An 18,302-nucleotide genomic window follows, 5' to 3' on the forward strand; every position below is an offset into this window, starting at 1 on the left:
ACTTGGCCACAATTCAATTTTCCCTTCCTCCATAAATATCTAAACATGAATTTGAATAAAAAGGAGCTTATTGAGGTTGAAAGAACAAATATTGATGTCATTTAAGAAGTAGATTTTGAATTAAATCCATTGTCAGGAATGTATAAAGACAGTTGTCTTTATCTGGGTTTATTCTTCCCAAGAGCTCCTTCTTGCGAATGGTAGAGTTAGTATTTATAGCTCAATGTAGAAACAGTTGTGCGCTCTTGTTTCTAATTATGTTTTTTTTTTTCTTGCAAGTGTTACAAGCAGTGCTTTTAAAGTAGCATTTACATAGCTTAGTAATACTACAGATTTTAAAATTATATTTAGTTATTGTCTATTTTTTTCTCATCTGTGATATGTTAGATATTTTAAATGGATGAGTTATTAGATTCTAAGAGATCATATTTATTATAAAATTGTCTGTCAAAGTAGGCTAACCAGGATGCAGGTTGGGGGACCATTTTAGTTCTGAAGAAAAATTAAGGTGGGATTTGTGTTTGTGCACTGGAAAAAGTGTGTATTGGTTTGCTGACCAGTTAAAATGAGCATTTTGGTTTCAAGAGGACTTTTGTATATCAAGCTAATGTATTCTATTAGGTCAAGTATCGAAAAAGTAGGTGAGCTGCTTTAATTTTTGTATCTGCTATAATTTCACTGTCCTACTATCCTCAAAGGTGAGTGTTCAATTGCAGGGAAGGTTTAGGGTAAAAAAGCTGGATTACGGCAGTTGGATAACAACTGCTGCTCATTTCAGGCATGTGCACATATTGATGCTGACTCATCTGTAGTTTGACTCTTCTTAGAAATGTATTTATCTGACTTTTTCTTTCTCCATTTCTCAGAAGTGGAATATCATCTCTTTGTGAGTTTAGATAGTAATGATGCTTTCTTTGCATAGATGTGTTTTTTGTTGTTTCTGTTTCCTAGTTCATGAGCCTGGAATAAATTTTATTACCAAATACATGTTAAAAGTAGGTGACTTACTCCATATGACGTGCATAAGGATATTTCTGTTTTAAATTTTACAAGTTTAAATACTATGAATTTTGAAAGAAGTAATTGCCAGGCTTTCAAAATGTTATGGTTTATGATTTAATGTCACAATTTAGAAACAGGCCATGATCATTGCTGTAATAATTGAAGTTTCAGTTCATAAACTCATTACTTTGTGATAGCTTGTATGTTGTGTATAGGATAAGATAGGATAAGAGTTCTGTTATGCTGGCCTCTTTTGTAGTCACTTTGCCTTCCCAAATTCTGTACTTTTAGGATTATTCTTGCAAACATAATTTAGTGTATTAAATCTCTTATAGTGGTTAAATAGGTTCATAAATATAGTGTGGTCTTAAGTTCAAGGAATAATAACAAAATATTTCAAGATTAATTTATCAGTGAGTTTCGTACCCTTGTCTTTGTGCTCTTTATTGCTACAACTAATGATATTTGGAAGATAAAACGGAAGAGTTTGAGTAAGTTAATTATTCTCCAGAACACTGAGCAAACAGAGTCAGTTCCTAGAAATAAGGATAAAAATGAATGCCCCATTAGTCCCATTAGTATTGATTCATCAGTTCATATATATTCCTGCAGAAACCTGATGGCCAGGTTTCTAGGAACTGTTGGGGTGTGCCTATCTACTCAGCTAGTAGAAGAATCCCAGTTATTATTTGCTGCCTCTTATTAAGGCAAATGGTCCTTACTTTTTTGAGATGTGTGTGTATATACATTCAGCACACAAGAAGCAAGTGTAGAGGATGGATCCAGTGTTGCTAGCATTATTAATTAGCAAATATTGCACACTGTAAATATGCAAATTGGACCACATGTGAAGTCATGACCAAGTAACTTAATGAATATAAGTTCCTGTTAAATATTTTATACAAGAGAGGAATAGAGATGAAAAAAGGCTGTCGTGTGTGGTGTGTGATTTACTGGTGCCATTTTACCTACTCGGATTCAAAGCCTGTTTTTGTTCTTTCTGTGCTCTCCTAAACCAGTGTAATACACATCCTATTAAAAGACGTAGACTCTAACAAAAATAATTATTTGAACCATGTCCAAAAAAAGTGGCTGTACTTTTGGTTTATCATGCTCTGCTTTTTGAAATAGCATTCCTCTTTATCCTGGGATAACCTTAATACTCTAGAAAAGGGAGAAAGAGCAAGAAGGAAAATATAACTTGTGTGCAGCTTTTATCATGTTACTTGACAGTTGCAACAGTAGTAGTTCCTTCTGGTCCTTAGTAATCTGAATTTTTTGTTACGCTTCTCTGTATTTTAAAAGCAAAAATAATCTACAACATCGTTGTGGGACAATAAATGTGTAGGAATGTAAGTTAATATGTAATACAGTGTCCCAGTCTTTAAACTGGGATCCGTAACAGGTCAGTTGTTGGTGACAGGTGGCAAAACATAGCAAATTCCTTGTGTAGGAATTAAACTTAAGTAGTTCTTCCTGCAGATATATATAGGAAAGTTTGGTAAATTAGAACTAGCATATGTTTGTTCCCCAATGTTGTTTGGGATTTGGCCAGTTCTTTTCTGTTCCTGCTACTTCAGCAGTAGTGCATCCCACATACTGCTAATGCAGTTTGTTTTTTGTAGCCTTTGACTCCGTTGCCTATTTCTGAGCCGGAATGTTTGCCTGAATTTCCATAGGACAGGGATATCTGGGAGTTGCAATGGCCTATAAATGCTCTGTGGCACTAGCTGGCTGTTTTCTGTTTTCAAATTTAAATGTACTATAGAAAACAGAAATAGTCAAGGAGATTTTGTAATCACGTTCTGTAGAAAAGCATTCTAGAAAAGCTTAATGGATTTTTGTGGTATTCTTACATCATCCATTACAGTAACTTCTGTAATTAATGAACGTATTATCAATAATATAGAATATTACAACACAGAGTAAAAATAAACATGTTAGCGATGAACACTGCAACTGTGTCCCTCTGAGTTTCCCTTTTTTACCCTCATTGGCTTCCCCACACTGTCTTTTATTGTTTGCTAAAGTACTCTTCAGCTTATTCCATAATCTTTAATGTTAGCTGTGCAAGAAGCAGAATGTAACACAACTTATTCTGACCTAGAAATGAAGAAAACTTCTAGCCAGTAGAATATCTATGTTACTTGGAAATAGTGGGCCTAAAAGACTGAGTAAATGTGAAATTCGCTTTGCAATTTTTTCCCTTTTTTATCTTTATGGATTTTAATTTGAATCTCTGCATTTTATCCATTTGCTTACAAATTTGTTTGGCTTTAGTTTGTCTGTTTGTTTTTCCCTCCCATAAAAATTCGTAGTATCTTTGAGAGAATATTCTGTCAGACTTTGTTGCAATTGGTCTGTATGTCCAGAAGTCACCATGAAATGCTATTGCCTTAGGAAATCAAGCTAAAATACTCTAATCAAGTGTTTTAAGTGATTCAGGACATGATTGTTTTCTCCTGATGCAAAGCAGCATGGGCAAAGGTCAGAAGAGGGCATGTTGAGTGTGTAAGGTGCTGAAAAAGGATTTAAGCATCCAGTTCATTTCTCAGCTGCATCCAGATTCCTCATGATCAGATTGGTTTCTAGAGGTAATTCCAGATGACAATTGATGAAACAATTTTCTAACATGGAAAATGTTAATAAATACATTAAATTATTATGAGGCACTTGGAACTTACTACAATACTACCGTAAATTAGACGGGTACAAACATCTCTTAGAGGGTGGAGGAGAAGTAACAACAAATACAGAAATGGCAGAAAGGGGGAAAATATATTGCTTTAATTTGGATTAGAATTATTGGTAATGCATATGAGTATACTTTTATAAACCTGTTTGAAGTTTGCAAGAAGTTCAGAAACAGGGTACAGTTAAATTTATTTTAGCAATATTCTTTTTTTTATGTATTTTGTTTTGTTTTTTTCTATCTGAAAAATAAAAGTTAAAATATTTTTGCTTTTTCCTTTGTTTAATAGTGTTCTGCTTGGTCAAAGTCGTGATGGCATTGTATTCAGCACCGATGATTATTTTCGTCAACAAGATGGATATACATATAATGCTGCTCAGCTTGGTGATGCCCATGACTGGAACCAGAAGAGAGGTTTGAATGCACAAGAGGAATCTTATTAAATTATGCTTGTACTTAGAAGCGTAGCATAACATGCGTGTGTGATAATACTCTATTTATTTTAATATAGGGTATATAGAAGTATATGTTTGAAGTATTCTTTATATTTTAATTAATGTGTATATATACATTAAATTTTGAACTTATACAAGGTTCATAGTTAAAAATAGAAAATCTCTCTTCTTTCTGCTACGAGGTGCTGATTTGTTACATTTGATACTGGTATGTTGATGGCGGAATGAAACATTTTTAATGCTGGCAACAGCAAAGTATCTTATTTTTTCCAGTATCTTTCCTGATCCGAGTTTCATCCAAAATTTGTGGAAGAGTTTTTCTGAGGAAGATTTTAGTTAATCTACAGAAGTGAACAGCTTTAATAAGTCATCTCTCTTAATACCTAGCAGTGTTCAACGGTTGGGTTTAATTGATAAGGAAGTAGATACCTAGAGTAAGAAGGGCAGCAGACAGATTCTTGCTCTTTCTATAGCAGTTTTCTAAGAATCTCATTATCTGTTTGGTCTGCTCCAAGGAGTGGACAAACTGAGCTTGTTTGCATTGCCTGTGCAGTGGACAATCTGCATTGCCTGTGCAGGCAGATTACTCTCTGTGCTGCAGTGTCTCAAGCAGAAGCTTCCTTCTTGTCTAGAGGACTGCTTCTTTGCATCAAAAGATACAGAGGGCCAAGGAAAAAAAAAAATCCTTCCCTTTCCTCCCCTTCTCACTCTAATGCAAAATTTATGATACGTTGGGGACATTTCTGTATGAACAGTGAAGGAATTTTTTTAGAGCAAGCATTAGAATATCTGTTATAAAGGGTACTTTTGAGGTTGGAGTGCAGCAATAATAAATACTTTGAATCAAGTTCCCGGTAGGAGCCTAAGGAGCAGAAGAGTTGATACGGTAGTAGTTTATGGATGAGAGGGCTCAAGACTTCACAATTACAAGACCAGCAAACAATTCTTTCTTGACAGTGGCTTCCAGCTGTTTCTGACCAGAGCTGAAGATCTCTCTAGTTCTGTATCACTTAGTTATACAGTCGTCTTGATGACCAGAACAGTACGTAGTTTGGTTATTCAGTGATCTTGATAGCAAGAACAACAGCTGTGCCACGTTGTATAGTACACCCCCACTGCAAAACATTTGGCCAGAATGACTTTGGATTGAAGTTATACTCAGTTTTCCGTCCTGCTTTGACTAGATAGAGCTCTCTAACTCAAAGTACTTCAAAAGCTCTTGGTTTCGTTTGTGTGTGGAACCTTGAAATACATGAAATGAGGACTTCAGGGGAGCAGTAATCCTAGTTGGGATTCTTGTTTGATGAGTAGGTCTAGGTTAAAGTTTCATGTAGATTATATCAGCTGCATAAATTATTTATATATTTACTAATATTCATATGACTACATATTTAGCTAGAGATTTATAATCCTCATGTCAGAATCATGGAGAAGGTAAAAATTTACTTTCTTCCAAATGAGAAAATTATTCTGTTAAAATTATCCTCCCTCCATTTGGGGGAGGGAGCGAATCTAAAATATAATAAGTATGAGCAAAAAGTAGTTAAAAGTGAGATGCATTAGGGAAAAAATGAATTTATTTTAGATGAACAGAATTTCAAACTCCCAAATGTTTGTAAGACTGTGAGTTACATACCCTTGATACCAAAACACGTGCACATTTGATGAGAAGGTTTTAAGGTCAAGTGCGCAAATACTAGGAAATAATAGAATTAGTTTGACACTGTGACTTTAATCGTGAAATCACTTTCACTCTTAACAGAGTTTTAGGCCCTTTAAGTTCACTTCTGTGGCTTTTCTGAGTGTCTCCTCTTTTAGTTCATCCTGCCACTTCCACTGGAATTTGTGGCTGCCTTTGTGTTTTTAACATTGTTGACTCGACAGGTCAAGTTGGGATTTATCTTTTTTGTTTGGTTTGTTTTTGACACTGATAATAAAATCAATAATTTTCTTTATTATTAAACAAAACTTTATCTAAGATATTACATCAGCACACTTAGCACTTAGATCCATAGTTAAAAGAAAATGGTAGAATATTTAAGTGGGTTGTAGCTATAATATAATCTTTCTCCACAAGCTTTTGTGAATGAATGATGGTTCCATTATCTTCCTTACAAAATTGACTATCCTCTTGCTACCTTTATGAATCTTTTCTGAAATGCATATTTCAGGATTTTTCCCTTCTTTCTGTCAGCCTACCAGTTGTCTTTCCTAGATTAGGGTTTCGGAAAGATCATTCGTGCCAACTTAATGAAGCATTCGTGCCAACTTAATGAAGCCAGAGCAATATATTTTTCTTTTTTTTTTTAATAGCTTTTTCCATTGATTCTTAGTGCTCTGTTGGAACATACTCTATCTTTGCTGTTTTCCTCCCTTTCATTTACAAAGTTACTTCCTAGCCTGTTCATTTAATTTCTTCCCATTGTATGGATCGATTTCCATTGAGATAAATCCCTAGTTCTCTGCAATAATTTAGAGTTTTCCTTCCTTCACATCCCTGCTTCATTCAGTGTACATATTGAGCAGTGTTCACTAAATGTGCAGGTAGTCAACTGATGTATTTTTTTAATCCTCACAGTCGTAGATCTCGCTTTGCGTTTAATCCCTTGCTATTTTAACTTGTTTTAATGAAACATGTTCAGTTCTACAAACTTTATTGTATGAGTGTTTTTTTACTATTTTGAGCTTCAGATACTTCAGTTCTTTCATCTAGTTCACCATTTTAACTTTCCTGTGAGCGCTAGTGGTATTATATTCTGAATTTTTCATTGGCAATCTAAGGCAGAGTTGCTAAAAACATCTTGCTGTTTTGGACACCAAACTTAGCAATTTAGATATTTTCTTCAGAGTATGTAGTAGGAATTAAACTTCATATATTCAGAATAAATTTTCTCTGTCTTCATATTCAGATGAGTTCATATCACTTCTGTAAATGATACCTGTAACTTTTTAAATTGGGCAGCCAAAAAATGAAGATCATGCTAAGTAGTGGCCACTTGGAAAGAGGTGGGATGATTTTCAAGAACATTCACCAAAAGATGATCCTTCTCCCTTTGTGGTGGTCATCCTGGCTTACTAATTATTTATCTCTCAATTAATTTTAAAAAAAGAAAAAAAGGAATGATAGAGTCATGCTGATGATCTGATACATGCCCCCGATTCAACTACAGAATGAGTCTATCATGTGCTTAAAGAAGTAAGAATATATGGCATGTGTATATATATGGCATGTATATATTATCTATAAGCATGTATTTAATGACAGTATGGTAAGACATATGCCCTATAACTAATAACTACACACCCAGCCTTAGTTCGGGTGTTTCCTAAGGTTCAGAGTTTTGCTTTGCAACTACAATGCTGCTTTTTGTTTTTTTCTTCTGTGGCACCCTTTCTATGTCTTTTAAAAGAAGACTGAATCCTTGCTCTTTTCCTGCAAGAATTTTGAGATGTGAAATTCTTGACGTTTTTGTGGCTCACATTACTAGTACTGCTCAGGACTAACTAAAATGAAAAATTTTTTGTTGGCTTCAATGTGTAGCATCAGAGCAATAGTTTTTTTAAATTTTTTTCATGGAATTTGTCTTCGCAATGCTTCTGTAAAATAAATGAGGAATCACTGTTATGTTTTTACTCATTAACTAAGGCACAAAGAAGCTGAGGAATAGATTTCATCAAGGCCTTACTTTCAGTTCTAAGATCCTTTAGAGTAGTTGTAGGAGGAGTTGAGGAGTCGTCTTCATGAATCTGGTAATCACTAGTTGGAAATCTGCTTCTCCATCTGGCTTAGTTTCAGACTAAGAACCTCATCTACTGATTCATGCACATCTTTTCTAAAGATGTAAAAGTTGTGTCCTTTTCTGCAAAGAATGACAGAGGTCTTTTATTTCAAAATAAAAAGGTGAAGGAAGTTAAAACAATAAAAATTAAGTATCCTATTTGTCGCAAAAGCTATAGGATACTCAAGTACCCTCTCTAGGTACTCTTTCTCTACTGAAGTTCCTTCTGAACTTCTGGTAAGAATAGCTACACTTCTAGTAAGATTGGCTTAACTGCTGTCCTGGTTTGTATAAAATGGAGGTGGATATCAAGCTGATAATGGTATAAAACTTGAGTTTTTCATTCCCTTGGGTAAGACTTCTGTGTAGCACTATATAGAAGCTGAATCTCATAATCATGCTCTCTAGATGTGCTCAAAAAAAGTGGTTGTACAATGTTGCTTTTTTCAGGGACAAATCCTAGTAATGTGAGTTAGGAGTCCTCTGAGAATGCTTTCTGGGCTAACAGTGTGAGGGATTTAGAAGAGTGCCTGATGTCAAGATCAAAGTTAGGTTTAGGCATAAGATAGATGCTTCATTGATTTATCAGGATGAAAGCAGTCTTGGGCTTACAAAGAGATACCATTTTATGCATCAGAGTAGTGTTAAAATGTATTCTGTGCTATGGAGCTGAAGAATCTCAGGTAGTCAACAGATTTCCATGTTTTGTCCCCTAAACTCCTCCAACCAATCTTAGTTCTGCACTGTAATCTCTAGGATGCATCTGCTGGGTGCATACTCTTACTGGTCCAAAGTTAAAAGCATGCTACTGTGTTAAGTGTACTGACACACAAATTGCATCATGACTGTGCTCTGTCTGTGTTTCCGTGAATAAAGATGCTAATTTGGATGTGCCTCATTACCAGTTGCTATTTTGTAGAACTTGAAAGCAGCTTATTATTCCTGAAGCTTCTGCCCTCTTTTGGATTTGGTAGAAATTGGCCAGTGAGTTCGAACATAGAATCATAGAATGGTTAGGGTTGGAAGGAACCTTAAAGATCATCTAGTTCCAACCCCCCTGCCATGGGCAGAGGCATCCTCCACTACACCAGGTTGCCCAAAGCCTCATCCAACCTGGCCTTGAACACTGACAGGAATGGGGCATCTACAACTTCTCTGGGCAACCTGTTCCACTGCCTCACCACCCTCAATGTAAAAAATTTCTTCTTTATATCTAGTCTAAATCTCCCCTCTTTCAGTTTAAATCCGTTTCCCCTTGTCCTATCACTACACGCCCTTGTAAAAAGTCCCTCTCCAGCTTTCCTGTAGGCCCCCTTTAGGTACCAGAAAGCTGCTATAAGATCAACCCGGAGCCTTCTCTTCTCCAGGCTGAACAGTCTCTGCTGAAACATTATTCAAGCAGAGACAGCATTATTGTAATTTATTTTTTAATGGATCTCAGAAATATTTCGGCTATATGATGTCTTCTGTGAAGATCACCTATTTCTTAGCGTTTTGTTGGAGAAGAACTGCAATGCCTAAGCACAGTTCTCAGTTATGAACACACCATGTGTTATCCGGCAGGGCTGGTAAAGCTGGAACCAGGATACGATTTCATGCTGGGATCTCTATACTCAGCAGGCCACAGACTTTGAGCTGTTCTGTTGTTTTGCTTTGACTTCTACACTTCCCTTTGCATCTGTTCGACACTCCCTGATTTTTCATTTAATTTTTCATACCTTCTTGCTTCTACTTCTTTCCATTCCTGTCTATAGCTTTCAGTGCTTTTATTCCTTTTCTTAGAACAGTGTGTTTCAGTCAGACAAGATTAGCGCAAAAAAACATCTGTAACAGTTTATTTACATTTACAGCTTTGAGTTACATAGTTGTTTATTAACTTGCACTATTTTTCATTGCAGCAAAGCAAGCAATGGATCAGGGAAAATCTCCAGTTATAATAGACAACACTAATACTCAAGCCTGGGAAATGAAGCCATATGTAGAAGTGGTAGGTTTTGTTGTATGATTATATCATCTGTTGCAACTTTGCAAACTTACCTTCACATGTGATTAGTTGGTCTGTTTTGTCCAGAAATGTTTTCCTTACTCAAGTTTCTAAAGAGAGACTGCTTATTGATACAATCAGTAATTGGTACGGCAGTAGTTCAGACCAATTTAAGGATTGACTTGATCTAATCTGCTTAGGCTGGAATGAAAGCTAAGGCAGGTTGTGGGTGTAAGTGAAATTCAGGATGCTACCACTGCAGAGTTAACTACAGCTGTTTTGTTATACTGCTCTGTGTTACATAAAATGTAACAAAAAGTTTAATGATACACATATCACACATTTTTCTTTGCTTGCTGCAGGCTCTAGAGAAGGGATACAGAGTGGAGTTCCATGAGCCAGATACTTGGTGGAAGTTTGATCCTGAAGAATTAGAAAAGTAAGGTTTATATTACAGAAATCATTGTACCTGTATATGGATAGTCAGATAAATATGCACACATAAATGTATATGTAGTACATTGTATTTTATTCAATTATATTTTATTCATTATTTATTATATTATATTATAATTATATTATATTATAATTATATTATATTATAATTATATTATATTATATTATAATTATATTATATTATATTTTATTATTATATTATAATTATTTATTATATTATATTTTATTCATTATTTATTCTTATTTTTTAAAATACTTAATTACTAGTATAAAATGTATTTTATTTAAATAGGCATTTTGAGATGCAGCTTTAAATGGAAGTATTATGGATAAACAAACAGAAAAATAAATAGAGGTCCTATCTTACTGGCCCAAAAAGTCAATATTAAAATTTTGTTGGACATGAGTAGAAAAATCATTGACCCCTGTAAGAATCACTACTATTATAATGAATAATTATTCTCAGAAATTTATTGCTACAGAACACTGACAACAAGAAGTAGGTGGAAGACAAAAAAAATTACACATTTTGCAAGGAGCACATCAGTATAAGTGCTTTGTTTTGTCTACTTTTATAGATATCTCAGTGTCAAAGAGCAACAGCCCATTACTCATCAGTAATGGTTAAAAAGAAAACTCATATTTTAGATTATTCTACTGTAAGATTTTGTCAAATTGTCACTGGACTTCTGGGTTGTGAGAGTGCCTGGGAAGCTGCTTATTATTCCTGGTTACTGTCTCCCTTGTCTCAGATGTATCTGCTTTAGGAATCTATGTGGTACCAAACCAGCTTAGGGATATTTCATTGTTTGAAATGTAATGTAATATTTTAATGGTTAATCACAAGAGTTCTCTCACACATTGTAGTTTTGTATACTTGGCTTGTAATTGTTTCAGTTTTGTAAAGTAGCCCTTGTATGCCTGACTCAGACTTTATTGTGTTTATAAATCTTTTAAAGTTTTCACCTTTTGCTCCTAAGCTAACACTAATTTACTTTTAGAGATTGAGCCCGCCCTCTCTGGGATGAATTGTAAAAAGTTTTTCTAGTTCAGGGCTCAGCACAGCCAAGTTAGGAAGCTGTCTTAGTGATCAGACATTTCTAAAATGTTCAGTGTGAGATTTCCATTATGTGAGACAGACTCATTTTCCAGGAAAATTCATGTTTTCATATGGTCTTAACAGGTAACAGGATAAATAAACGTGAAGTGTTCTTACTTTGAATTTAATTGTCCAGTCATTAGTTGTAGGAGTAAAGTTTATATCTTTCCCAAAACCAAAGGAAAATCCTTGAACCATGAAGTTCAAGAATCAACTAGTTCTTAGAAGCTTCCTAGAAATGTTTGAGCAGCTCCAGTTGCTTTAAATATTTGAATAGAGGACCATTGTCTGGAAGCTTTGTTTTTTGATATTTTAGGAAAGGTGGTTATGTGAGGTTTCATTTTGTTTTTCAGTTGCTTGGAGAGAGGGCTCAATTTTTAAGGGGTTTATTTTCCATATTCCTGTATTTGGGAAATAGATAATGATGGAGATATTATTGTAGTTTTGGAATTCCCCTTATGAATTTTGATTTTTTCAACTTTTTTGTGCAGTACTTGGGCACATACTATGCTGATAATAAATGTGAGTAATTTTATTAGTTATCTAGAATCATACATTCTAATTCCTTCCTAGACGAGATCACTTACAAGATCTCTGTTTCTAGTAGCTGGAATAAAAGGTAAACTAGCTCCCACTTTAATTAGGAAAGGACTTTTCTTATATTTTGGATATATAGTCCTCATTTATTTGTTTTTAGTGGTGCTGTCTAGTTTGTTAGTAACTTTTAGCAAGTGATGTAATAAGCTGGTATTCTAGAAGTCAGGTGCATTTCCAGATACTATTTTTATAGGATTGTTTTCCCACCACCTAGTGTCTTTGAGAAATCTGTGACAAGGCTTTGTAGGTCAATACTGGGTGAATTCTTGATGTCAAGAACGTGACAGGTGTTTTAGTATGGAACAGGTGTCAGTGTCTTTAGTCTTCTAGTGTGTCTGTGTGGTACAAATTATCTTTAGAGTCACTCATGAGTGATTTTGCTTTTAGTTCAGTTTTGTGCACATAACTTTTGTGAAAACATCTTAACTCCACAGATGCCTTGCAGTAGTGCTCAAGATTTCTTGCATAGCATTTGGACCTTTGTATAACAGATTTTGTAATTTGATACCATTTTTAGGAAATCTTGAAAACTGCAGGTGAGAGACCAAATGAGTGGCAAAATCGCTGGTAGAAGAGGAAAAAAAAAAGAAAATAATAATAATAATAAATTCTAAGTATTTAATCAGTGTTGGATGAAAAAATCACCGTCTGTCACGTTTGTATGGTTTCTGAGTAGCTGGTCAGTTGGGAACTAGAATTTTTTTTTAAAAAAAAAGGTATACATTTGATTCAAGCTTTTGGAGAATAAGAGGAATCCTGTGTATAATCTGTGTTTTGGGACAGATGTTTTAGTTTTTAAAAAGTTGCCTGCTGTGTAACTTCATTAAACTTGTGCTGATTCTTTTAAGTAGTAATGTCTATGCAGGATTACTCTGGCAATATCTTGGTATGTAAGATTCTTCTAGTGTAGATGCATTTAACAGTGACAGGACTTTGCTTTTATGAATAGATTCTGTGTTCCCCCAAGCGAAACCAGCTTCCCAAGCACAACTCTTGTAGGAGCTTTTGCTGGTACATCTGTGTTGGTTAAGGGTAGGTAGCTTTAAACACTTTCAGCATAGCCAAGCCACCAAAGGATGAGTGAAGACATGCCTGAAAACGAGATCCCAGTATTAAATGACACCTTACAGCAGATTTGTTTCCTTTTTAAAATTAATTTCTATGCTTGATGCGATTTTGCTGTCGGTGTTCTTTAAGGAAAAGTACTTCCTCATTTCTGAAGTGATTATACATATATATATACACACATTATATATAAGTCCATTCAGTTGTGGATGAGTGTGCACTTAATGCCCAGAACACTTGAGCTGTAATCTTTTTCTAGGAGTACTAAGGTATGGAAAATATTGAATAACTTTGTGCTTCCATCATTTGGCAAAAAAGTACTTAGACTCCCTCTTCCCAGTTTTTTCTGTCATGAGAGTCAGGTGCTTTATAGTGTCCCTGTATTTCTATAGAATTGGCTTTTTTCTCTACCATTAACCTTGTTCATATTTGTGAGTAAAATAAAAACTGTTAAGTCTTGTAAACTGGTAAGTTCACTACACTGCTGCTCCTGGACTTTAACTTTACCACAATGTAGGCATTAGCAGCATTTAAACAATGAGCAGCTTGTGATGATCACTCTAGCTTCTGATGTCTGAGGAAAGAGTGGCTATGAGAGAAGTGCTCTACTTAAGCCTCTTCTTCTCAGAAAGCAAGCTGATAAAATACACCTTGAGCCAGCATAATTCTGAATACTTCTGAAATCACTAATTTTAGTTCCATTCTGACTGTGAAACTAATGTGCAGAAAATACCTGCAGTATGCTTTGAACCCTCATCAGCTTGATACGTACTTCTTTGTTGCAATAATGCACACGAATTCCTGGGATGGGGAGGAAATCAGTCTTTTTAAGTACTTTATGAGCCGGCAATGTGCTCTTGCGGCCCAGAAGGCCAACCGCGTCCTGGGCTGCATCAAGAGGAGCGTGGCCAGCAGGTCGAGGGAGGTGATTCTCCCCCTCTACTCTGCCCTCGTGAGACCTCACTTGGAGTATTGCGTCCAGTTCTGGAGTCCCCAACATAAGAAGGACATGGACCAGTTGGAGAGGGTCCAGAGGAGGGCCACGAAGATGATAAGAGGGCTGGAGCACTTTTCCTATGAGGACAGGCTGAAAGAGTTGGGGCTGTTCAGCCTGGAGAAGAGGAGGCTCCGGGGTGACCTTATAGCAGTCTTCCAGTACCTCAAGGGGGCCTACAAGAAAGATGGGGAGAGGCTGTTCAGGAGGGCCTGTTGTGATAGGACAAGGGTTAATGGTTTTAAAATAGAGGGAGGTAGATTCAGGTTGGATATTAGGAAAAAATTTTTTACCATAAGAGTTGTGGAACACTGGAACAGGTTGCCCAGAGAGGTGGTGGATGCTCCATCCCTGGAGACGTTCAAGGCCCGGTTGGACGAGGCCCTGAGCAACCTGATCTAGTTGGAGATATCCCTGTTCCTTGCAGGGGGGTTGGACTAGATGACCTTTGAAGGTCCTTTCCAGCCCTAACGATTCTATGATTCTGTGTAGAGTATCCTCTTTACAGCATAGCCTGTTTGTTCCCAGTATTGGTTTCTCCTCTACAGAACTCAGCAAGTTGGTGAGGAGGCCCATGCCTCTTCTGACCCTGTCAGAATGCACAAAGATGCAGACATATATTCCCTATAGGTTTGACTTGGAAGTAGTTCAGCTCGGACAAAGTTTCTTGGTGATAAGAATATACTGGGTTATGATAAATGCTTGCCTACACTATCAAAACATTTTGTTTATGTTTCATATCTGGTCTTTTAGATTCAGTTCTGTTACAGTGCAGGCATTCAGTTTGTGCATGAGCCTTGTGGTTTTCTTTTTAGCAGAGACTGAATTTTTCTGCTAACATGGACTTTAAGATCCTATTCCATAGGTAATAAGGAAGTAGATGCATTCTAATGTATTGTCTAATGTCCCAGGTTCTTAATAGGCCAAGTTCTCTGTCAAAGTAGCTGTTCACTAAACACTGCAAGAATAGGACAACGCTTTTGGCCTCTCTTCCTTTATATGTGTTTTAGTACATTTCTAAATTTACAGCAAGTATCAATTCGAGCTAATAGATGAAGGTATCGTGAGCATGCTGTTCTGCTTCAAAACTAAAATTGCTCCTTATTTTCTATAGAGATTTATTGGTAAGAAAATATTCTATCATGAAGTTGTGAAACCATGTAGTTTATTTTTTTTTGTGCTAGTTTGAACATTGCTTTCATAAGTAGTAGTCTAAAATATTATTCATTCCTTCGCTCATTAGCTAGTATGCCATGTAAAATCTGATGAATAAATAGAAAGCAAAGTCCTTCTAGGATTATTTAGGTACATAGTCCTGGTGAATAACATCGGATTGCTGTATGAAGAAGAATAACTGTATTGTTTTTTGTTACTGAATATATGCAGTGGTGAATTGTTAAAATAAACCTTAACACAAGTTGAATACTGAGAGAATGAGGATACAGTGTAATAAAAGTGAAATTTCAAATATGAAAAGCAAGAAGAAAAGCTGTGAAATTAGAGAGTTTTTTTCTTTTTCTTAAAGACTGTAAACATATAAACATACCAGACAATTTATTTAAATTTTTATTTTTGTAGGAGGAATAAACATGGGGTCACTCGTGAGAAGATTGCTCAGATGTTGGAACGATACGAATATCAAATATCCATACCTATTGTCATGAATTCAGTGGTACCTCCCCACAAAAACACGCAAAGGCCACCTCTGCAACGAAGACATAGGTGGGGAGGCAATACAGACTCGTGGAATTCTTTCAGTATTTCCAGTAGCCGATAACACAGTTGCAGCCAGTTCATAAAAATCCGATACTTGCCCTTCTAAAACACATCACCTCCAATAAAGTAGTGGATCTTCTGTGCTTTAAATAGGCCTATTTTCAAGACTATTTTCTTCTGGAGGTTGTTCCTTTGACAGGCTTGCATGTAAATAAAATTGTACTTTAAATGTTTTTTAAAACTATATTTATTATAGTTGTAATAACTTTGATTTTAGTACAATATTTAATATAGTATGACATATAGCAGAGTCTTTCTTCATAAACTAAGACAATGATGTTGTCATATATCACGTAACTGTTGAGCAGTTTTTCTTAGAGAGGTCATATTAGATATCTTTTTAGAGAGAATTAAAGCCTCAGAAGAAGAGGTTATTTATGTAATAACCAATTTTAATGATTGTCATTTAGTCTCCTTATCTTTTAGGAGATTTTTTTATTTTGAAAACAGTTATGTCCTGGATTGTCCTTTTGTTCTATTCGGCATGTATTGCCAATTGGCAAAATTTTGGCCTATATTTTCTGGTTTTAGTTGTGGTATTTGGGTGTTTTGTCTCAGAAGCTCATCTGGCAGCTGAAGCAACATTCTGCCAATAGAGTATTCACCAGCCTTAAACTGTGTAACCCGAATTGGTTTTTTATTTGTTTGTTCTCAGTGGTACGATATAAACTATGATGGTAGCTGCACACTACCAACTTTTTTGTGCTGACTAAAAATCCCCTAACTTTTATCACTAAAACCCAAGAATTTTACAGCTGTGTCTAAGTCAATTTATTTCAGTTATGATAAAAATGAAGTACTAAAGCATTAGACTGTCAAGTTTCAGTCCACGATTGGGATGCCTCAAGTCAATGTAAATAGTGGGCATCATTCTGTAAAACCATGTTGCATTCCTAATTTTGACACAGCCAATGTAATCTGTTTAGCACATAACAAAGAATGAGCCAGCATGGAGATTGACTAATTTACTGCCCTTTTTCTTTTAAAAAATAATGAATTTGTGAGTTTTCACTTTGCTTGCTTTCTAACAGCTTGCTGTATTAATAAAATATATTTGTCTTCAGTGTTGTTTTAGTAGTTCAATGCAACAGTTGGTATTATTTTCAGGCTTTTGTAGGGTTTTAGACAGATGACCATTACTACTAACCTGCTAGCTGAAATAACCTACCTTGAGGTCTGATTACATTTGATTTCCTTATACATCGAATGAGTGGAATAGGAAGTTTTGTGAAGAACTAGCTAAAAGAATTTTCATGGTTTTCTATCACTAATTTGGTGTAATAGCTATCAGAATTTGGAAAATTCCAAAGCCAGCATGATAATTTTTTTTTTTACTTATTATTTTTTAATAGGCTCTAAAAATTACTTTATCTTTAAAGTCTGAATACCATGAAAGTTGAAAATCCAGGTGTATAATGAAATATCTTTCTGTGGTTTTCTACACCTATTGTGCAAATCTAAATTTATACAATTTAATGTATATCTGCAATAACATTTTCATAAGAGATTCTATTAATTATAAAATTTGAAGTGTACAGTTTCAAATTTTAGTAATTGTTTTAATTATTTGAGAAATAATTCAAAATGTTTCAATAGTGCACAGATTGTTAATATATTGAATTACATATATAAAAAAACTCCCCAACGATATTAATTGTCTACCTTCATTGTCTATTATTCATACCAATTATGTTACTGTATTTTAGTTTTCATGGTTATCTTTTTCCATATCTCAAAAGAATCATGGAAATCAATGTAAATGATCAGTCAAAGTTTTTCTTTTTAAACATGAAAGCGTATTTCAAGTGGGAAGAAGATAAAAAGATTTTAGAAAGACTCATTTTCTATACTCTATAATACTTTAAGCCATAATAAAGTGATAAAATTTATTGAGGCTTTATACAATATTCATACAGTGTGCTAAGGTATGACAAAAAAGAGCTGATTATTGAAAAGTGTTGTTATGATATCTTTTGGTACCTTCTGTCTTCAGTTTTTAAAGGAAATGGATGTTTTTTAGCTTAATTGATATTTAAGTTCTTTTTAAATGAAATTTGTATTTAAATAGATGTGAATTCGTATTTTAAAATGGTGCACTTTTTATGTGTTGTCTTTTTAATAAATTATTGGTGGATGGTGAGTATTTTTGATATGCAAAGCATGTCAATTGATAATAGGCTTGCAGTTTGCAAAGGACACATAAGAAAGGAATGCTTTGCAACTTGGCAGTATAGCAGACATTTTGTGTAAACTGCTTAATCTGTAAAGCTGTATTCCAAGGTAAGTACAGCGACGTGGTAGGTGAAAACACAGTGGAATGACTGTGTAACACACTTTTGTTTCATGGTGTATTAATACTTCATGAGGATATGACAGTCACGGCCATACGTATATCTCAGACAG

The 18,302-nt window shown here is 35.0% G+C and overlaps 1 protein-coding gene across 11 annotated transcripts in view; it reads left to right on the forward strand.

Moving 5' to 3' along the window:
- Positions 1-18,302, forward strand: part of N4BP2L2 (NEDD4 binding protein 2 like 2) — a 52,569-nt gene that overhangs the window by 9,468 nt on the left and 24,799 nt on the right. For 6 of the 11 annotated variants that reach the window (XM_086621067.1, XM_086621074.1, XM_086621081.1 and 3 more), the window contains 4 exons: positions 3,984-4,108; positions 9,827-9,915; positions 10,275-10,351; positions 15,702-15,845. The exons of 1 other annotated variant lie outside the window; for it this stretch is intronic. In XM_086621067.1, the coding sequence (XP_086477193.1) occupies positions 3,984-4,108; positions 9,827-9,915; positions 10,275-10,351; positions 15,702-15,845 (435 nt within the window). Of the gene's footprint in view, positions 1-3,983; positions 4,109-9,826; positions 9,916-10,274; positions 10,352-15,701; positions 17,232-18,302 lie in introns of those variants that run through there. 4 more of the 11 variants (XM_086621131.1, XM_086621122.1, XM_086621139.1 and 1 more) reach the window with 3 other exon arrangements.

This window comes from Tauraco erythrolophus, chromosome 1 (genome assembly GCF_009769465.1).
Source record: "Tauraco erythrolophus isolate bTauEry1 chromosome 1, bTauEry1.pri, whole genome shotgun sequence".
Classification (NCBI taxonomy): Eukaryota; Metazoa; Chordata; class Aves; order Musophagiformes; family Musophagidae; genus Tauraco; species Tauraco erythrolophus.